At 39.3% G+C, this 23,132-nt stretch overlaps 2 protein-coding genes across 2 annotated transcripts in view; one reads left to right on the plus strand and one right to left on the minus strand.

The window, feature by feature from the left end:
- The window catches only part of LRRC17 (leucine rich repeat containing 17), a 36,844-nt gene extending 32,364 nt beyond the window's left edge, over positions 1 to 4,480 (plus strand). The window contains exon 4 of the mRNA XM_044423431.1: positions 4,038 to 4,480. Coding sequence (XP_044279366.1) covers positions 4,038 to 4,441 — 404 coding nt within the window. The 3' untranslated portion in view covers positions 4,442 to 4,480. The remainder of the gene's footprint in view (positions 1 to 4,037) is intronic.
- Positions 1 to 23,132, minus strand: part of FBXL13 (F-box and leucine rich repeat protein 13) — a 104,761-nt gene that overhangs the window by 68,209 nt on the left and 13,420 nt on the right. The window contains exons 6-9 of the mRNA XM_044423268.1: positions 20,885 to 20,994; positions 16,368 to 16,544; positions 13,444 to 13,539; positions 11,637 to 11,772 (exon numbers count right to left, since the gene is read on the minus strand). Coding sequence (XP_044279203.1) covers positions 11,637 to 11,772; positions 13,444 to 13,539; positions 16,368 to 16,544; positions 20,885 to 20,994 — 519 coding nt within the window. The remainder of the gene's footprint in view (positions 1 to 11,636; positions 11,773 to 13,443; positions 13,540 to 16,367; positions 16,545 to 20,884; positions 20,995 to 23,132) is intronic.

The following is a 23,132-nucleotide window of genomic DNA, read 5'->3' on the forward strand; positions in this document are numbered from 1 at the left end:
GGGGGGGGGGGGGGGGGGGGGGGGGGGGGGGGGGGGCTCAGTAAATCAGCGAGGATCCGCAGATTGGATCAGATATAGGTGTGTTTAGTGACTGATTAGCAGATAAACAGTCAAGTGCTGTGAATTGTGACAGGTCCCAAGCGCAGCTTTTAACATTCTGGTGAAGGAGATTACAATGGGACAAAGAGAATCCTTTCAGCAGCTTTCATGTAACATGAGGAATGTTTAGCAGAGGAATGTAGTGATTCCTCTTGTTTAGCAGAGGAATGTAGTGATTTACTTAACTTGCTGATTTACTTAACTAGCTTGTGCTGTGGAGCTTCGAGCAGATCAGCGGCTGTGCCGGCGCATGTTTTGAGCGACAGAGCCGCAGCAGAGGGGTTCATGAGCCACGTGCGGCTCCGGAGCCGTGGGTTGCCGACCCCTGGCCTAAAGGAAGCCATTCTGTTTCTCTATATTGTGTCCTAAAAGTAGCTCCACAGTACAGATTATGTTTCAGGACAATCAAGTGCTGAGGCACATCCATCCATTTCTTTCAGAACCAGCCATGCTTCTCATGATCCACACAGTCAAAGGCTGTCGCAGTCTATAAATCTAATGAAATTCTTTAGTATGCTCCAGTAGCCAATGCATATCTGAAATACCATCTCAAGTACCGTATTTTTTGCTCTATAAGACGCGCCTGACCATAAGACGCACCTAGTTTTTAGAGAAGGACAACAAGAAAAAAAATATTCTGAATCAAATGGGCACATAATCACAGGCACATTCCTCATCACTTCCCCATGGGCTGCACATCTGACAGACTTACTGCACACACATATTCTCTCTATAAGATGCACAGACATTTCCCCTTACTTTTGAGGGGGAGAAAAGTGCGTCTTATAGAGCAAAAAATACGGTACCTCTTCATTTTCAGAATATAGCTTGATCAGGGATTTCTTGTTCCATATAGGGTAACATTCTTTGTTGTAACACCTTGAATATAACTTTGCTTGCATGAGAAATTAATACAATGATCCTATAGTTGTTGCATTCCTTTCGTGGATATAGGAATATATATTTGTTGTGAGTGGCGGCTCACAATATAAACAACCCACACGTTCGCAAGCAATAAAACTAAAGTCTTTTATTGCTACTTATCTACAACATTTACAACGCTACAGATAAGCTCTACTGCAATGGTCTTTACAAGGCAGATGCTAACTCCTTAGTGACGTCTCTCAAAGAACCCACGTGGGACTAGCTTTCTCTCTCCCACCTTTCCCCCCTGAGGCGGGGCAAAGCTTCCTTCTGTTCCAATCTGCGTAAAGAACGTCTAAGGGTTGCGCGGGATAAATCTACCCTGTCTCCTGTGTCATGCCCAGGAGGTTCAACGTCAGGAGGAAGGGGGGCAGTCTGCCCAGGCTCTCCATGAGCAGAACTTATAGTGTCTTTTCCTTCGGGGCCCTCTTGGTCTGACATAGGCTCGGCTGTTTGCTCAATGGGTAAAGGGTCAGGATGAGGGATGGCTATCCGTTCAGCTATTCCCAAGCCAGGTTGTGGAAGGGACATTTGGTCACAGGGTCTCAAGTATAAATCCTCCTCGTGACGTGCTGCCTCTGTTGGGGCGTCAGGCACGACAATATTGAAGATTTTCCGTCTGTGGAAAATCTTTTGTTTCCATCTTTTGTTTACCATATTTGTTGGCATATTCTTCCTATGATCTCTGCAGCTTGGAAATCTACTGCTACCCTGGGTGCTTTATTCCTTCCAAGTGCTCTCAGATATGCTTTCACCTCACTTTCTAGTACTGCAGCTTCTCCCACATAGGATTCATTTGCAAATGGATCAGCGATTATTCTATCAATCTGTACAGTTCTTTTGTATATTGTTTTATTTTCTCCTGGTCGTACAATATTTCCCTCTGTTTGTCTTTCGGCATTCCTAATTTAGGACTCAATTTTCTTTTGATTTTTTGGATCTTCTGGGAAAGGTCTCGTTTTTTCTTTTTTTGTTGTTCTATTTCTTTGCACTGGCCCTTGTAATAATTGTTTTTGTCTTGAATTTACTGAACAATAGCATTCAGGATTTACCATTTTTCTCACCTTTTGCTTCTTGCCTGTTTTTGGCAATTGTGTTCCTTCTGTCAGGCCTTTTCTATTTGCTACAGAAATTATCTTTTTACTGTCTTCCCTAATAATGTCACTGGTTTCAGTCCACAGCTCTTCCAATTCACAGTCAATTCAGATTTGAAATGTAAATCTGTTCTTTATGTGGACTTTGAATTCCTCAGGAATTCAAATTGTATTTAAATTGTATTTTGGCATGTTGGCCTAACCATTTGTGGTCTTTTTCAGCTTTGCTCTGATTATTGATATTAAGAGTACATTGTCACTATCACAATATGCCCCTGATCTTCTTTTGGCAATGAAAAAACAGCTTTCCTACTTCCAGTTATATAGTCTATTTGAGTTCTATATTGGTCATCTGATCAGTTACCTTTAGTATGTGTTTGCAATAAACAGATGGTTGACTTCACAGAATTCAGTGGATCATTCTTCTACTTTATTTCAAACCCCTAGGCCAAATCCTCCCATAACAATTGATTCTGCTTAGTATACTACTTTTGTGTTCTAGTCAACTATGATTATCAGCATGTCTTCGATTGGTATGTTAGCCATTTCCTCTGGGATATTTGTGTAAAAGTTTTATATTTCTTCTTCAGCATCTGTTGTTGGAGTGTGGACTTCAATGACTGATATGTTAATAGATTTTCTAAAAATTGATTGATATGGCTGTCAGATTCTGCATTGTATCCCTTCACTGCCTATGCTGGATCTTGCCAAAATATTGAAGCCACTCAAGTTCTTTTGAGTTTGTTGTTTGCTGAGTAAATGCAATGTACTTGCCAGACTGAAAATTTCTCATACCAGTCCATTGTAGTTCACTCACATCAAGTACTATATTTAATGTTCCATTTCTTACTTTATAGTTTCCAATTTGCTTTGATTCATGATTCTTATGTTTTAGTTGTATATGTTGTGAAGCATTTCACCTCTGTGCAGGTCAACTGCTAAACTTCCTTTCTGCCTTGATCTAGTTGCATCCTTAGTGACAAAGCTATTCTTACTTGTTCTTTACCCCAGTAACTGGTTAAATAACTTCCAAACTGGGAGTCTCATTTTCTGGAACTTCTTGTTTCACTTTGGATTGTTTCATTATACAGTTTACAAGATGAGAAACATTCAGAAGTGATTTACCATTGTCTTCAGCACACTAACCAAGGTTAGCTTGATTACCACTACTGTTGTCAGTGAAAGATCCTCCTCCAGTGTCAACTACCATTGCTTCCAAGTAGCTGTCCCTCAGGCATTTTTCTGCACCCATCACCATTAGAGATATTGATCCTCTTCTGCTGATATGACTGTTGCTCCTTAAGAAAGTGGATGCATCTTAGTCTGCCTTGGGTGACCTGCTAGGAGTCCAGCCCAGGGAGACAGTCTGGCCTCCTGGCAGCATTACCCTCAGCTTTTGTCACTTCTAAACTCCCTCAGCACTTTAAGGTGTGCATCCAACAGGAAGTATTTAAGCCAAAATATTCATCATCTGGACCAGAACACAAGGTCCTCATTCACACATAAAACTGGAAATGGCTCATATGATGTTATTTAAAAATCTAGTAACATCCTTTCCCTGGGTTGTTTTGTTACCCCAGAACTCAAAAACTTTGCATTGTTTATGGTTTAAACAACCCAGAGTTAATCCATTGTTTGTTATTAGATCATCTTTGCTTTGTTTATCCCAGAAATGAACCAGATTTTACAGGTTCATGAGAGGTTTCCTAGATTGTTACTTAAAAGCAAAAATGGCTCTTCTGTGACTCAAGCACTCTACTCATCCCAGAATTCCTGCATTAAACACACCAGGAATTAGCATTACATGCAAACCATTTCAAGGATTTCATCTGATATATAGTAGTATAATGAATTTAACAAACCAGCTGAGAAGGTACATAGTGTATTCATTATTCCTAGTTTGTTTGTTTTGTCAAATAGCTGCTTTTGCAGGACTAATCAACTTGGAAGAACTAGATTTATCAAACAACTCCCTGGAAAACTTTGAATACGGAGTACTGGAACACTTGTACTTTTTGAAAATACTGTGGCTTACAGAAAACCCTTGGAGATGTGACTACAACATTCATTATCTTTTCTACTGGTTGAAGCACCACTATAGTGTTCACTATAATGGCTTAGAATGCAGAAAACCTGAGGAATACAAAGGCTGGCTTGTTGGAAAATATGTCAGGAGCTATTATGAAGAGTGTCCCAAAGACAAGCTCTCTGTTTTCCCAGGAACATTTGAACAAGACACAGAAGATGAACAACTGGAAAGGCACAAAGAATACTCAGTTCAAACTACAAAGAAACATGGAGTAATTGTCACTGTAATAAGTTAAGTTGTTAACAGCTACATTGAAACTTTTGGTATTTTTGTAAAAAAAGGAGTTTATATTTTGTTAATTGTGTTTGTGAGGAACTCTCTGCTAAAATATTTTGTCAGTACTAATCACAAGATAACATTAAGTATGTTTGTTTATAAACTTACAATTTTTAATCTGTCTGGGAGTCATTTTTGCCATGTTTGATAGTCATGTGAACAACCTGTATGAAAATGGATATTTACTGCAGTTAATTTACTTACTGCAATACATTTCAGATTTCTCTATAGAGTTAGTCCCAAGCCTCTTAAGGGTACAGTCCTATGGTTGGCTGGGGCATGCTGGGAGTTGTGCGCCTTTTTCTGTCTAAGTATGCACTTTAAAGATGAAATCTTAAACATGCTTCCTGAGAAGTAAATCTTGGTGCAATACTAAGTGCACATAGGATGTAGACATCCAAAAAACAAAGAAAAAACTATTTCGGAATTTTCTAACTTGGATCAACATATGGGTTTTATCTGTTTCATTTTGTTCCTTGAGCTTTTTGTGCTGGTATCAGAGGTTATTTGCATTTCCTGTTTTTCTTTTCACCAGAATATTCACTGGGATGACAGTCAAATCTTGCTCATAAATTTTCCAAGAAAAGCAATATGGACTGCACATTCCAGTGTAAAGGAATCCCCACAACATTTACAAAGTAGAGAATTAAATTTTCGAAAATATTTGCCAGGTACAGATATTTAAGTGAGGAATTCTACTAAGAAACTTAAAGTTGCAAGAATGCTTTAAAGAAAAAGCTGCATATATAGTCTAAAATAATTGTACATTTATCCATAAAAAACCAAGAAGTTCATGTTATTTGGCTTTATAAACATATTTTAAAACAAAACAGCAAATAGAACTAGTCTTTCTTAGGCATGAAATGTGTGTGCATGTGATTTTTTTCTAGTCCTGGAAAAAATTCACTGGGTAATCCCCTGTTCTCCAGGAACAACCCTAGTGAATACATTCACCAGCACAACATTTAAAAACTTGGGAGGGCTACAGGCATTCTATGCAAGGTGGTATCAGGATCTGGGCAGCTCTAGGGTTCTACCTGTTGGTGAACGATCAGTGCAACTAACCTAGTAAATGCCGGGCTGGCCCCAGACTCGTGGAGTTCTCAGACCCTTGATAAGCACCAACTGGGAATCCTGAGAGAAGAGTTATAGAAAAGCAAGTTCTTCCCTCCAGAAGCTGTCTCAGCAACACAGGTCTGTTTGCTGTTCTGTCGTCCAGAGCTTGCAACTTGTCTGACCTTTATCTGGCCCCAGTTCCTGCCTTGCCTTGTCCTGTTTCGCCTTGTCCAGCCTTGCTCCCTTACTTGCTTTGCTATACCTTTGCTGCTCCTGAATCCTGCCAGTTTATTCTGCCTCAGGGTACCTGCTCCTTGCTCTGTTGTCTTACCTTGGGTTGTTCATGACAGTGCCCTTGCTTTGCTCTGGTATGCGCTCCTGGTTCCTGACTTTGGGCTTTTATGACTCTGCTCTGACTTCACTATTGGACTTTGGACTGTGTTTAAACTCCATCTAACCTTGGGTCCTGTTGCCTGGGTCCAAGTGTATCTGCCTCAATACATGCTGCCCATACCCTGGGGAAATGGTGGAGGTGAGGTAAGGTGTAAGTCAGGTAAGTAGCTGATTTTGGCTGTCTAGCTGTGGCACATCAGCTAGGAAGGGAAGGAGGCTGCATTGCAGCCAAAATCCCTGGTATCCTGAAGACTCCAGTCTCCTCCCCTCCTTCCAGAACACCCCATTATCCTTTCTTTGAGGTTGCTCTTGCCATTATCTGTCATTGCAATTATTTTAAATGTTTTCTACATGTGATATATATTGCATTGTAATATATAATATTGTAATATAATATAACTTCAGGTAAAATGTAGGTATAGATGAGCTGTAATATTGCAATATTGTTGCAGCCATTCTTCTTTTATTATGCATTATAGAGCTTTCATTTTAAAATGCATGCCTTCTGGAACAGAGCAAGAACAAAAAGGGACATCGCACAGATAAATTACTTTTGTTGTTTTTCCAAGAAACTTGAAAGGAAAACTGACTAGCTTGAAAGTGCTGGAGATTGTGAATGTACCATAATACTTGCATTGAACCAGACTATGAGTGGAGGAAACTGTCTTCTGCTTATGCTAGAACAGAGGTTTTCAATAAGAGGAACTAATGAAAAAGAAAATACTTACTTTCAAAATAGAGAAGAAAGAAAGTTAAACAAACATGAACAGAATAACTGTATATATAACAAACAGAAAAAAACTGCACAAGGAGGAAAATAACTGATAATCAGGGAAACACAATGAATCAGAGGGGCAAAATCAATCAACAAACATCTACAGATTGGGCTATACTTTGAGCGATCCGGACCTCTGCTTTTTTTTCTTTTACCCCCCTTCCCATAAACTGTGTAACTTTTACAATGATCCTCTAAACACAATACAAAAACCCTACTAAGTTGCTCAAGCAATGGATTAAAGTGAGGAGAATTTTGCTACTATACAGTTGTCACCACTGAGAAAGGGGAGAATTATGCAAAAAAAATGGGAGAGGAAAGTGTGGCAAAAAATACAAAGTATTAACAAGTACAACAAAGTATTAACAAGAAAAAAGGAGGAGAAAATTTGCCTGTGGAGATGGGAGAGACTACAACAGCACTAGTCACCAGTATTGTAGCAGCTCCTACCCACTTGGATCCCATCTGTTTTGCTAATTATACATACAAGGTGATCACTTTTTTCTGTAAAAACAAAACACCTCCAATGGAAGAGGAAGCACTGCACCTGGAAAGAGTAGTTTGATGAGCACACACAAAGCAGATACAGTGGATAATCCCCACTGTTTTTAATCAAACATGGTTTGGCTGAGCACCTGGATGTGGACTAGAGTCCAATAAACAGCTGGACTCTTCTTACACAGAAGCTGTCTGGGCCTTAGTACTCAAGCAGGATGAAGTCCATTTCCATGAAAATTTCTATGTGTCATGAAAAATGTTTGACACCATCTCCAGTGATGACCATCCCCAAGTGGCCCAATAATTAGCCCAAAACCAGTGTGGTGTGCTGGTTAACAACATGGGTCTGGGACTCAAGTAATATAGGTTCTAGTTCCTGCACAACAAGGAGCCAACTGGGTGACTTTGAGCCAGTCACAGACTCTGAGCCAAATCTACCTCACATGGTTGTTGTTGTGGGGATAAGATTGAGAGCAGGAGGAGAATGATATAAGCCACTTTGAGTTTGATGTAAGAAAAAGTGGGATATAAATCTAATAAATTCAATAAATAACCTGTGGGAAAATACAGTAATGCACCAAGTTGTTCCTGTTAAAAATGGTTAGCACTGATCTTCTATAAACTGACAATCAACCTGGGCAAACTACTGCTAACACAACTCCTGCATGAGCTATCTAATCTGGCAAGGGACAACATAACATCTAAAGTTTCTATAAACTTAAATTTCCACCTCCAGGTCAAGGAGCTGGATTTGTGCCATATTAAAATTAAAATACTTATTACTGCGGGGAAAGACTTCTATAACCACAAGTGCTTCTACAGCCTGGTTTTGCAGGTGTAAATGCCAAGGACAGGTTTCTCACACATATATGCAGGTATTTCTGGAAGAAATCATAACACAGCAGACTTTTGAAATTCACCTATTGTAGATGAGCTAGTCACTGGCACATTCTTCACCCCTACCCCTGCAATGGCTGATGAGGCCTCCCTCTCATTCTGGGCAATTAAACATTCATGCTTGATCTTTGGTTCGTGGCACATTACTATGTACCACAAGCATCTAAAAGGAACCTCTTCCACTACTAGAACAGTTGGTCAATACCACCAGTGGAGTGTTTCGGCAAAGAAGTCATGAAGGCACACTCTGCACATGCTTCTCAATGCTGAAGAAGGCCTGGTAACAAATTATTCAAAACATCTGCAAACCAAGGAGTGATTGCTCCTGGAAGAGAACAACCATCTTTCCAGTCTTGGGGCTTAGAGTGATGCAATCCCCATTAATCCCCAGTATCAGCATGCCCTCTCCATGCTACTCAGAAGAAGCATTATACTTTGAAGTGCAAGCAATGTGTGTAGCTATTGCTGAATTTATCTGGAACCAATATCCTATGTTCTCAATGATTACCTATTGCATGGCATATGCATGGCTATTAGGCACTTAACTACATCCCAAAAACAAAGTGGATGCTTGCTTCCTATACAACCCCAGAGCAACATTTTAGAAAGCTCTCTTTTGTAATCCATGTCACTTGTGCTTTTTGGTCTTACATAAATGGGGGAAATGCAAGTGCTTTTGAATGGTAAAGGAATCAGACAGACAGGAGTGGGGAGATATGTTGAGGATATGAGTGAGCACAGTTGGCAGTACTATTTCAGTGCCAGGCAAAGGGTAAAAAAATAGTATCAATGCCTACCATTAACCCCTACTTCATCACTCTCCTGGTAGGAATAGGTTGAAAGTCTGGGAAGAAACAGTAGTGGATGTTTTTGCATGACAGAGAAGAGGGGATGGAAAAGGAGAAAAGGAGTGGAGGCTGCACACAACAGTGTAGATCAATGGGATGGAAATGGGAACCCTGGGCCAATGAATGGGGTATGAAAACCTAAATAAATAAGAGTGGGAAGACAAAAGGGGAGCATTACATTACAGCAGCAGGAAGATATGTGGGTGAATGAAAGGCTGGAACACTGCTGCTAGCAGCAAGGCAGAGTATTTGAGTGGAATTAGGGAGTGGGGAAGAATAACTTCATGGAAGAAGGCGGGTGCATGGGTGAATGGAGTCAAGGATGCTGCTGTTGACCGCAGAGCAGACTGGTAAACTAGAAACAGGGTAGAAGGATGAGAGTAGAGTAGATAATATTGCAACAGGAAAAAGAAATCATTTCACTGCAACTATATGTACATTCCCAGGAGTAACTAGGAGTAACAAATCCAGACGTGCAGACCAATGACAAACAAGTTGTATTGAAGCATTGCCAGCATTTGCCTGCTGGCTCCCAAGATGCATGCTGGGAGCAGAGAGAGGGAGAAACAATCTGAAGTCAGCAAAAACAAGCCACAATTGTTGCCTGGTTGAAGTTGTCTGGCCACAATACCAACTATGTTGCATATTGTGGTACCAGCTACTGGTTTAGCTACAGGAAAAAACAACCCATTGTGCCTTAATTGGTTCATGGCTATCATGTTATTAAAACTGATTCACCTATGTTACTATTATTGTGGTTGTTGCCATGTTGCTTTCACTGCATTACTGCAGATATATCAAAAGTCCAGTATGAGGACTTAAAGTGCCATTCCAAAAAGCAAAATTGCTTCTGCCCAAGTAAGTTTGCAGTTTAACTAGTGACAAATAAGGAAATAAGCCATTTTTTTCTTCTTTGTTGTAGTCCGTCCCAAGACATCAAAGTAGTGGACAGGGTATAAAAGTTTTAAATAAATTAAACAACCACTATCTAAATTACACAGGGTTGATCCTTACATCCCAAGAGTATGTTCATTCAGCCACAGCTTTAAGACCTGTTAAGTAAAAACCAAAGAGCTGACTTAAGCTACAAAGAGCTTCACCTGGAATGATGAAGATTGGCACTGTCACCTTACAGAACAAAAGAAACCACTGAAAAAGAGATACAAACACTGAAACCAAGAGATACTATAGATACTGCCATGAGCTTGTTTTCAGTTTATCATTGCCCATTATGATGGGGTATTTCATTTTTAACCCCATTGGAAATATTTTTACATTGTGAAATCACTTTTTTAAACATGCTATGTGAGGTTGCTGTTTTAATTTGAATTACTGACATGTACACAACATTAATTTTACACAATTTTACAAATATCCATTATGTAAATATGTGATAGAAATTCAATCTATTGAGATTGTATTGTGCACATGCATGAAAGAATAGAGTGTTGCTGAAAGAAAGGACGGGAACTAAATACTAGACTGAAATGAAACAGTCAAAAACAGTATATTTATAGCTTCCATGAATTTGGAATTATTAGGCAGAAACACTTCAATGTTGCTGATAGTAGTATGGTTGTGATCACCATGTGGTGTACCGTCAACTTCAAGGGTATGGGCAGCTAACTGACACAGGCACCAGGACACAGGCAACCAGGCTAGAGTCCAATGTGCAATCCCAAACAAACCCAAATCTTCATCCAACAGTCCAAGATCAAGGCCAAGAGTGGAAGAGCAAGGTAAGTCCAGTCCAAGAGATGAAAGCACTGTCAAGCAGACCACAGGGGTCAGGAAACTGAGGAAGCACTGCAAACAGGAGCAGGTACCTAAGGGTTGGAGCAGGATCAAGAGCAGATGCCAGGAAACCAGGCAAGGTCCAAAAGTTCAGGTCATAATGAGCACTGCAGCAAATCAAAAGACCTTCATTGCCAAGGCAGCTTCATTGCCAAGCCAGCTCTTCCCCCAGGGCTCCCAGGTGGTGCACATGAGGACCCTGGCAGCTGCAGTAGATTGAAGGTGTAATACTGCAACTACCAGGACTGCATGCTGGTGCTTGGCCAGCAGATGGGGCCCTGAAGCTGCCTTGGATTCTGCCACGATTCAAGCCACCTGTCATCACTAACTTGGATACAGTTGGTTGTCAACACCTGTGATGACCCAAGTCTGTAAGCCCATAGGATTTGCTGGAAGCTTCCCTATGCTAATCCAGTAATGAGAAAGAAAACCAACAAATAAACTCCCATGAACAATCGCTCTGTATCAGAAGAAGAATTTACTGCAAGGAAGACAAAACTCCCAAAGTTAGATAAGATTGTCAGACAGACTTTTGGGAGAGAGAAACAAACAGTGAACCTTAGCTTTAATACTTCAGGTACAAATGAGAGAAAAAGCTTCCACTCTACATCAGCCAAGCAGCACTCAGTTTGTAGGCCAGAATATCCTTGGCTGGCAGCATTACTGGTTCACAAGTTTTACGCTGTGTAACCAAAAGGTGTAATACCTGTCCCCTCTCCACACCAAATGTGAATTATAAAATGATAGTCCGAGAACTTGTATTTTAAAAAGTATTTCATGTGAAGACTTCAAGTATGTGATTCAATATACTTATGTCAAAAAGTAGACATATAGCTATATTAAGAAAAAGAAAAGTACATGATACTAGAATTGCAAGAAAATAAAATTCTTACCAATATTTTTAAAAGTAAGCCAGTGAAGAGTAGCACAGCCACGAAGATTCAAATGTACTACACTTGTGTGCCACTTCAGTAAAATATTTCCTGCTATATTATCTTTCACTATATCTTTTACTGCAGAAAAATTAACCTAAAAATAAAATATATTATTTTAGTAATGATAAAAAGATGACTATGAATTCCATAAATTAATGATTTGCTATATGCAGCTATCTTTAAAGGAAATACTTTGCTTCTGACAGGTGAGTATTTCATAGGAATTTCATGAAAATATACTGCATGCCATGACAATAGGAAATAGATATTTATACTATCAGTTCTAAAGCAAGGTAATTCCCTGAAATAAAAGCTAAAATAATATGGTTTATGTGCTTCAAAGTGTTTATTAGGAATCATCCAAATTTTCAATAGTTATAATTTGAAAAATATTGATCAGGATTTCACTATTTTTGTATCAATTTAATTTTGTTATCAATTTACTGATAGTGGTTATTTTAAAATACTAGCAGAAATCATCTTAGTATAATTTATTTAATAAAAACATGTCTATTGTTTATTTCTATGTACCAAATTATTTAAATTTGTATTACTTTGTTCCTCTTCATGCCTCTTAAAACTGTACAAATATGTGCTCATCGCACTTCTAATATAGATGAACTAAAACAAAAAACTAAAGAAAACAATTAAAAATTAGTCCTTACTCTTTTTCTATTAATGCATACACTCACAGGGAGAAATCTAGTGCACATGTAATTATGTGTAGGCTCTGCTTTTTCTCTCTTGCAGCATTACTTTTGCACTGACACCTTCTGTTCTTTGCCTTACTTCCCTCAGTTCTGATTACACAGGCGTGAAAGACAACAAACACTCTCTTGTTAGTAAGGCTCTTACCCGCCTTCTCCTCCAAACTCAGTGAGTTAGCTAAAAAGAATATTGGCTAGCATTTCTGCACTCTTTCCTTTTGCATCCACAAAGTACCAAAACAATTAACCAGTTAATGCTTTGGAGCCCCTTCTGTGAAAAGCCTTTGGAGCTAGCCCTGTGTCAACAATTTAATTAATTTAGCCCCTCAGATACATCAAATGTGAATCCTGATAGATTACAATTTCAATATTGGACTAGCAAGACTAAATTAGTGTGTGCGCGCACATGCACACATGAACCACACACATGCATGCACGTACAACAGTACTTTTGATGCGTCTTGTGAATCTCATGTGTGCACACACATGTGTATACGTGTGCATGGGCCTGCTTAAATTCAATGCTATTTCTTCTTTTGATCTAAGCAAGAGCCCAAGGATTTGGTGCAAGGCAGCAGCAAATCTCTTAGTGAGCAACTTACTCCAACAGTCTGAGCTCTACCTGTTCCTACAAAAAGGGACAGGCCTCTGGCCTAAAATCTAATATTCTTCTGTCTCTCCAAGAGCACATGCCTACTGTTGAAGCAGGTCTTGGGGACTGCAAATGCTGGCGATCAGGGATGTCTGGCATCTTGGGTTCAGTGGGTCCCTGGTACTGGAGAAATGCTTCAAACTGGAGCTTTTTCTGATGGCATCACCAGTTCTTCAGTTTCTGAGTCTATGTCCAAGTTACTGCTACACTCTACAGCCATGACAAGTAATTTTGTACTGATACTAAAGTCAAAACATTCTATGTCATTGTCATTAGGTACCCAATGATTCCATAACAGAAGTATTACATTTGTAGCACAATGGACTAACTTAAACAAGGAAAATAATTATTACTTTTATTTACTCCTTTTTAAAAAAAAATAATATTCAAACTTGGTTCTACTTACTTTACTCCATACAGAAGTCATTTGTGTCATTGCCTTCCAAGCTCGGTTAACCTGAGCACATCTTCCCAAGTCAATTAAAGTTAAATAGTGGAAGATCTAGGTTCAAAACACAAAACTATTAGTACACATGAGCAGTATAGTTTGCACATAAGGCATTCACTATCTTTGGAGTTTAGATTTTTCTTAGTCAAAACCCTTCCCACACAAACTAGCTCATAAAAATGCTATAAAGTATCAGGTTAGGGTGTATGTTATTATATTCATAAAGTATCTTGCTTTTCTGAATCCAAATCCTTCTAAAGCAACTTACAAATAACTTAATGACTTAATACAATCACAAATTTTTTTTAAATAACATGTTATACTGATCCTTCCCTAAGGGGCAGTTGGTTGTGGAACACCCTGAAATAGGTTGTGTGGTGATCTTTGCCTTTCTTTCCCTCCCCAAAATAGCTTCCCACAGGACAGCTATCATCATAGAGGAAAGTCCAGCTGCTTTCCTCTCTCTTGGACTGACAATAAAATACAGGAGGTCTCAACATGTCATACTAACATTGATTAGAACAATATATACCCCACAACACTATAATTAAACCAGATAGTAAAATAACAGCATCACAAAAAGTGGGGGGAGAGAAAGCTGTGCAAAAACAGCAAGATACTAAAATTTCAGGAAGATTTCCCAGGCTCAATCATTTTATAATCTATCCACTGCAGCTAAAAAGGCTGTTTCCTACGATAATGGAATGCTAAGCAGTCTCTGATGCAACTAATGACATTGATGAAGAAGCAGACTTAACTGCTGATGGTGGTTCTTCAAATATCCTGGTCCAAAACCAGTCATATTCTTGTAACTAATAACCAAAATTAGAATTGTTTCTGAAAATGAACTAGTAACAGAAGCATAATTGAATAATATTAGAATATATTCCAAAATGCAGGACACAGCCAAACCCTGAGCAGCTTGAGTTTTCAAGACTTTTTCAGATACAGCCTCATTCAGTATGTGTTGCAGTAAACTAATCTGAATGTGAAAAAGACATGTGTGACAAGGGCCAGATCTGCCTTTTCCAGGAAAGGGCATAAATGGAACATGAGTCAAACCTCTGCTAAGGCACTCCTGGATACATTATCCTAGATTATAGTTGGGTCCATTTGCACTCCAAAACTACAGACTGGATTTTTGAGGTCAGGCACACAAAAGGTACAGCTTGTGGGTCAGCTCTCAAAGACCTCTAGACTTCAGTGTTGACCAAAAAAAATGTATGACCACTGGCAAAAGTGGGGAAAAGTGGCTGCAGAAAATGCACTTGTAGAACCAACTGAACAACTATGGTCTGCCCTTGTCACAGCCTCAAAATCCTATCTTCAGTAAATTTTGGGAGATGGATGCATTATAAAAGGGATGGGATAAGATGAAATAAATTAAATGGTTGATGGAAAACAATGGGATGTGATGGGATGTTTACTGTAGGATAGAATATAAATAGTGGGGAGTCTTCATTTTAAACAGGATGAGATAATAAAGGATTGATGAAATGGGATGGGTTGGGAAATGTTATTATGAAAAAGATGGGATGCAATAAAATGGTTTAAAATTAATAGTGCAAGATACCATGAAATAGAGCACCTGGACAGATTCTGTATAGTCAGCAAGGGCTCAGAGCTTCATCACAAAGCATGCTTAATATAGAGTTCTTTAAACAATTTGCATCAATGGGCCATTTTCAGATTTGGTATGGACAACAGGTGAGGAACATTGCCTTACTGGCTATGATTCAAACATTATATTGCTCTTTCCAGCCAAATATTTTCTGGGTAGCTGACAAATACACATGAAGTCCTTCCCTTATTTACATTAAAAGTCTGAAAAGTGTTTGCCCATATCACAAAAGCAGCAAAAACTTCACTATGTAGTGCATTTGGAATAGGAGGAAGTTATCTTGTTTCAGTTAATTTTCAATGTTGTTAAATATTGTGAGAGAGGCACTGTCTATTATATGCATTATGACCTAATCATCGTGGGATTCTAGTATTATGCGGATGTATTCTACCTAGAATTCCTCACCAAACTTCCTCACAACTATCAAATGTCAACATTCTCTACCAGAGCAAATTCAAATCCCCGCTGAAGAATACACTTGCCAACAAGACCAAGGATCCCTTCTACAGTCTTTCTTAGAGATATTGCTGCTGTTGTTTCTGCTTTATAACAATAAGGGGAAGAAATGTTTTGCAGTAAATGAAACACAAAATATGTTCCTTCTGGAACCAACTACTTTGCTTCTGCTTTGAGGCCAGAGAAAAAGGGTCAGTGCCAGAATAAGCAAAGAGGACAAAAAAAGAGGCTGGAGCAGGGATTTTAGTATCTTTCAACAAAAACAAGCTAACTAACTAACTAACCAGCAAACAAAAAACTAAGGATGGAACAACACATGAACAAGAACAAGCTTATCAAGGTTCTCCACTTTCATTCTTGAGATTCATTTCATGTTATTTTCACTCCCAAAGGTGAGAGTATTTTCCCCTTGTAACAGGAAGAGTGCACATTTTCTAACACAAAAATGCAGTTTTCCAAGCATAGGCCCTAACTGCACACTCCCCCACCCTCACCAGACTAAAGTGTGACAATGCACTTTAGGGAGGAGGGGAATGTACATTTTCAGAAGTGCATATTTGAAACTGCATCTTCTAATCTGAACTTATATATGCAAGAATTATGCTTGTTTGTGGTCACATTTGGGGTTCCGAGTGGGACATATTCATATGATTCATATAATTTATTTATTTATTTATTTATTTATTAAAACATTTTTATGCCGCCCCATTCGCCGAAGCCTCGGGGCGGCTTACAACATAAATTTATAAATAGAAACCAAATTCTCATATATCCCTGCAAACAGCAAGAAGACACTGCATAGCACCTGAGCTATTGCTCTTTCTGGCAGTTTTGTCAAATGTTCTTTGCCTGATCTTGAGTGTAATGTTAAGATGGTTTCATCAAAATGATGCCTCATGGCGGAGTGACGTTTCTCAGAATGACGTCTTTCAGCATGAGTTCTTTCAACAACATGCAATTCCTCAGTTGCTTCTTCTATATGCTATAAAATACATATCAAATACAACAAAGGTAACATTTTCTTCATTCTACAGTCTGCAAACTAAAGCAAATTTGATTAATTAAGCACCAAACTACATGTGACATTAAATATGTTTTTTAAACATTAATTGCATCTGCCTCTGTTAATGAAATCAGAACAGGTTTTGAAAGTGGAATTTAATCCTTTTCCCTCCTGCTGTGCTTGCCTGATGGATTTTCCCCACAGAAAATATTGCTTTAAGAAGAGAGATTTTCCTTAGGATTTCAGCAAGGGGATACATTCCTCTTGAATTATTGCTCTGATCCCATAATTTGCCACCACCACTTCTACCAACACATTTTTTTTAAAAAAAAGCATATTAAATGTTTTGTGAGCCACTGTGAGTGCCTTAGTATAACAGAAAGGGAAGCTATATTTTTAATAAATGAGCTACCTTAGGCTCCAGCACTATGCACACTAGTACCACTAAATTCTGTTTAACTTACTTCTAGGTAAAAATCCATAGAATCTTACTGATTCAGACTTGAAGGAGAACTAATTCAAGCTGATACAAAGCTGTATCAGAGAAATTATATCTCTGTCATCAGGTTTCTGAGTGCCAATCTTGAACGTTGTGTCTTGTCTTGGGTACCCAGACAGAAAATTCTACTGGTATACCATCCACCCCATTACCCATCAGTCTCTGTGACTGAGCAGATGGAGGTGGTCTCAGACTTGATATTGAGGGCCCTTATGATGATAATTCTGGGGAATCTCAACTTACATGCTGAAGCCATTGGATCTGGGACTTAATGGCCACCATGAGAAGCTACATCCCAACATGCCATTGCCCAACACATGTAGGAGGACTCATGCTTTGGTTTTCTTGAGTGGGCAAGACGATAGTGATAGGAAAGCAGGGGAGCTAACATCTATCCCTTTGTCCAGTTCACTTCCTGTTGAAGTTTAGCCTTTCAGCAGTCTTTTCCCCTATGCAAGGGCAGAGGACTCCTTAAAATGGTCTTCCATTAGAGGCTAACAAATTCAGATGGATTCCAGAAGACTCAGATGGATTTTCCAGCTGGTATGGCTGACAGTTGTGCCAAAGCCCCAGTTGCTTTGTGGAATGCAAAAATTTAGTAAGACACTTGACACAAATGCTCTCAAGAACCCTCTCCCAGTAAGCAGAGCCTGGGTAGTTCTTTGGTATATACCTGATCTGAGAAGAATGAAGCAAGACTGAAGATAGAATGACCATGGAGGAAGACTGATTGAACACAGGTTAAAACTCATTAATGAACTCTGCCTGTGGCAGTGGCAACAAGAGCACTTGCCAGATATTGAGCACCATGCAAACACTGCACAAGTGGCATCCTTTTTCTATGTCATATGCAGCAGCCTTTGTTGTTGATTTTGCCCAACTTTTGCTATGTGACAGTTGACAGACTTCTCAGCTCAGCTTGCTTTCTAAGACAGGGTTGTACATGAGAGGAAGTCTGCAAATGCTAGAGAAACAGATTCCACAAAACTTTGTTGCAACCTTGGTGATGACTATACATTGCATTTTAAGGACAGACACTTGCATTTGACGTGACTTGGACACTACGGTAGTAGAGGTATCCACAGCACCATCTCATTGTGTTATTCAATGGAGCCAAGCCTGGTTGATCACCTGTGTGATTGATGCTTGCCTGTTCTGGCTTATTACATTTAAAAGAGAGGCGATTTTTGCCTAGGTCCAGGATGCTATCAACTCCTCTTTAAAAGAGGATATGGTGCTAACTGTTTAAACAAGGAAGCAATTGAGTCACTCCTAAAAAGACCTAACATGGGCTTGGAAAATGTTAAAAAGTTTAGGCCCTCTTCAAGGTCAAGGTGCATGAGCAGGTGGTTGCTGGCTAACTTCAGGACTCTTGAATAAAACAGATTATTGAGATCCATTTCAATCAGACTTCAGGCATGGTTTTGAAATAGAAACTGCATTTCCTACCCTGTGGGATGATCTTTGCTAGAGAGGAACAGGGTGTGCACAACTAGCATTACTCTCTTGGATCTCTCAGCTCTTTATAACATCAACTGTAGTATTCTTCAGTAAATGCTATCGGAGATGGGAGGCACTCTCCTGCATTAGTTTTATTTCTACTTGGATGATCTACTCCAGAAGATGTTGCTGGGGGATTATTTCTCTGTTCACCATGGGATGCCTCAGGCCTCTGTTTTTTCCTGCATGTAGATTACTTTCCACACAAAACCATCAGGGGAGGTTATCTGGAGATATGAACATCTATTCATCTCTCTCTACCCTTTCCCCCTGCTCCTTTTTATCAAAACCCGATGAAGCAGTGGGGATTCTGAACCTGGATGCAGTAATCTACTAGATGAAGACCAATAAAGTGAGATTCAATGCAGAAAAGATGGGTGTACATGGTTAAATGACTACATGGCTAAGTGATGTTCAACTGTTCTGAAGGGGGTTTACTCCCCCTATCAGATCAGGTTTATACTTTGGGGGTTTGTTTGGATCCAGCATTGCAGCTAGAGGCAGAGGTGGGCACAGTGGCTAAGAAAGTGCTTGAGCAGCTTTCTCTCCAGCAGAAAAGGGAAAGAAGAGACCTGAGCTAGGCAGAGACATGCCAAGAAGGGAGCATCCTTGCCAAACGTGGCCTCATCTTCATCATTCCTGCTCAAAAGAAAGCTTAAGCAAGACCAGGAGAAAAAGTGCTACCCCAGTTGTAACAGTGCCCAGCCACTGAGAGGTTTCCTTTCAGGCAGGAGCAAAGAAATCACCATGGTGCTACTCCTTTCCACTCTATCACACAGCTGATTGTCCCCCCGCTTGTGCTTTATGGTAGAGCAGACAACCCCACCTCCTGCTGCAAAGTTCTCAGAGCACCAACTTCTTGATATGCTCAGATAGATAATGGAATGCAAACTGGAAAATAGGAATGCTCTGACCATTCTCAGTTTCATTTATCAACACATAGTAACCTACATCCAACCATCCTAAAATGGTATGAAGTCCAGACAGCAACTGAACTCTCTGTATAGGCAATCTCCAGTGATACCCCTTCCACACGCGACTCTGAATAAAAACCACTCACAGCCATTTTGTCTGTTTCTCAGAACACCCATTCTAGCTATTGCCACTGGCTGACATGGCTCTCCTCTGTGGCTTAGTCTGAGACGATCTTCGGGACAGGTCAGATGGCAAGCAATGTGGCAGTATGGGGAAGTGGGAATGTGGCATGGCAATTGCAACAGTGGGGTGCTGGTGTTGGTGATGCAGTAACATGGTAGCATTCCTGTCTCAATCCTGTGAGAGAATGCACCAGGATTATTGCCTAGTAATCAAACTGTCTCAACAATTATACTTAGTCCCCTACACACTGCTGCTTGACACAAAATTTGGCTCCTGTTGGCAGCAAGCAGCTACAATGCACATGAATTAGCAGGAGATTGCTGAAAAGAAACTTAGCCACTATACTGCATGCCACATACTCCTCAATCTCTTGAGATGGTGTGGGAACAAAGAATGCACTTCATAAGTCTTTCTCCCATTTCCCTTTTTCTCTCTTTATAACAATTAAAATAAATAACAATGTAGATGAAAAAAGAAAATCATTTGATACGTATTTACAAAAAGGTGTAGTTATAAGGAGAAGTTTCTGATACTCTTGACAGAGTTCTTTGTTATGCTGCTCAGATAATTGTCAGAAGGGAATGGGAGGGAGAATATTGGTCCTGCCATTCAGGCATGTAGTCGTACAGATTCTTCCCACTCAAACCTAGGGGCTGCGAGGTTCTTTTAAGCTATATGAGTTTTCAAAATGCTGCTTTCCAGATACAGATCCCATAGGCATTACAGCATGAAAATCACATATTCAAAAAAGTCAGAATAAAAACGTTTACTGGTAACAAACTGTGATAGGGTAAAAAAGTTCCTTCCCAGTATTTTGCAGACATACTGCTTGATTAAGATCCACTGTTAAAAGGGGTTTGTACAATGAACACTTTAGGGACAGAAGCCATGACAACTTCAAAATATGTGAATCTGTTCACTGTTGTACAAAGAGTAATTATTGGAAGGTTCACATGATACATTAAACCCCTTGGGAATTTTAACCAAGCACTGTGGTTAAAATTTCTCTGTGCCTCACAACGATCAGGCACAGCAGGGGTTGTGTGTCTTTGCCTCCCTTTTCTCTGCTATCCCAGGGAAGAATACACAAGCACTGAGATGTCCCCTTAGCTGCAGCAAGCCATTTAGCACTGGGTACAGCTAACTCAATTTAAAATTGAATTTATACCAACTTAGGCACTTTAAACACGGAGAACTAATTAAATCATCCTAGATAACATACCTCCATGTATCTTTTAGCCTTTCTGACAAAACCTGCCTCTTTTTTCCAAGTCATTAAAATTTTCTTCTGTAAAGCACATTCAAAGACTTTTGCTATTCTTTTCACTGCCCCTGAGGTAAAAACATTGGAAATGGTTTTATTAATTTATTAATAAATAAGAAACCATTACAAATTTGCTCAGTTGAAGAAGTTTGTTTGATGCATAAACATGTTTGTTACTGATTCAGAAGAACCTTCAAGTATAGATCAAACAATGATCTAAACTATGATTAGATTAGCATGAATAAGTCTCAGTGATCCTCAGACCAATGCACTCACCCTCTCTTCTTTGTGAGATAAATGTGTTACATATGAACTCAAGGGGCTGTGATTGATCTTAACTCTAGTTAACTAACAAATCTTGTCTTAATTAACTAAAGTAAACATGGTTTATCGGCTGAACCAAGCCTTAAAATATGAAATTCCCAATTTCATGAAAATTAAAGGTGAATAATTGGATCTTATGAATTTGGTTTAAAATAATGTACTTACTACATTAACATTGATCAATATGAAATAAAAGCTAGTTAAGGTCTTATATTACCATTTGACATCACATATGTTGTATATTATTCCTATTTATGATGGAGATGTTCTGCTGTACATGCTAATTGTTTCCATTTTTAAAAAAATTATCCCATTATTCCATTGTTCTAGAAAAATATTCTTTGACTTAATTATTACAATACATGGATCCTAAAAAAGACCTGGCTTAGCTATCTTACAATGACACTGATAACAGATTTAGACTGGTGCTGCTGAGTTTCACTGCCATGAAGTAGAAGAAAACTGAAGCAGCAACACAATCTGAATTGTTTGAGAAGATCTAGGAAGCAACACTGATAACTACAGACACAAACATAACCACGCTTACCAGGGAATCACTGGCTTCCCATTGAAGCCCAGGCTCAATTCAAGGTGTTGGTTATGACCTATAAAGCCCTAAACGGCTTGGGTCCTGGCTACCTGAACGAGTGCTTACGTCCGTATATGCCCGACCGCCCCTTGAGATCTGCGGGAGAGTCCCTTCTCCAGGAACCCTCCATGAAAGAAATTAGGAGAGTAAGTACTCGGAGGAGGGCTTTCTCTGCGGTGGCGCCCAACCTATGGAATTCACTCCCCAAAGAGGTCCGCCTGGCAACGTCGTTACTGGTTTTTCGGCGCCAGGTAAAGACCTTTTTATTTAAACATCATTTTAATTGTTAAAATATATGATCTGGCCAGGGCAACTTCTTCTTCCTTCTCTTTTCTCCTCCTATATTATTTATATACTTATTTTATACTGTTAATCTTAATTTTATATTATTATGTTTGTATCTCAGTGTATTTTTTTATTTTTTGTATTTTTGTATTTAGTGGTAACTTATTATGTTCTATTGTATTTCAATGTATTTTATTGTGTTGTAAGCCGCCCCGAGGCTTCGGCAAGGGGCGGCATAGAAATGTAATAATAATAATAATAATAATAATAATAAATTAATTAAGTGGATCTAACTTCTGAGTGGACATTTATAGGACAGTGCTGTAAGCTGACCTATACAGTTCAAACCTAATTTTTATTTTTAATTATTTAATTAATTTCTATATTGCCCAGTAGTCAAAACTGTCTGGGTAGTTTAAAGTTCTCTGAATGGTTGATTTTAGGGGACATCAGCGTTCATGCCAAAGTCACCTTATCTGGGGTAGATCAAGTTTTTGTGGACTCCCTGACAACCATGGGAATTTCCTAACATGTCATCAGCCAAAAGTATAAAGCAGATCACACTTTATATGGGTTTTTTTTTGGGGGGGGGTACAAGGAGCTGGGGATTGGGGGCTAAGTATGAAAATACTGTTCCAAAGTTGGGAGAGTTTGACTACCTGCTGATTGCTACCTGCTGAAATTTAGAATGACAACAGCTTTTCCTTCTGGAAGCGGGTGGGACATACTGATGGTCCACCCTGGGAGCTAATGGATCCAGACAGTTTCTAGACAAGTCCTGGTTGACTTGTGAAACATAGAGATAACCTGGGTGACTGACATGATTACTCTTAAGATTACTCTGTAGTAGAACTCATATGGCTCCACACGGTGAGCTGCAAGTGATGACATAAAGTAAGAAATGACTTGAAAGTGGAGAAAAACAGGTAGTGAATGTAATGAAGCCTTGGTATATACTTACAATCAAGCATATTTAGTGGCAGAAACAACTTTTCACTGCTACAATTC

The sequence above is a fragment of the Varanus komodoensis genome, unplaced genomic scaffold (assembly GCF_004798865.1).
Source record: "Varanus komodoensis strain SLA01 unplaced genomic scaffold, ASM479886v1 scaffold13_3, whole genome shotgun sequence".
Classification (NCBI taxonomy): domain Eukaryota; kingdom Metazoa; phylum Chordata; class Lepidosauria; order Squamata; family Varanidae; genus Varanus; species Varanus komodoensis.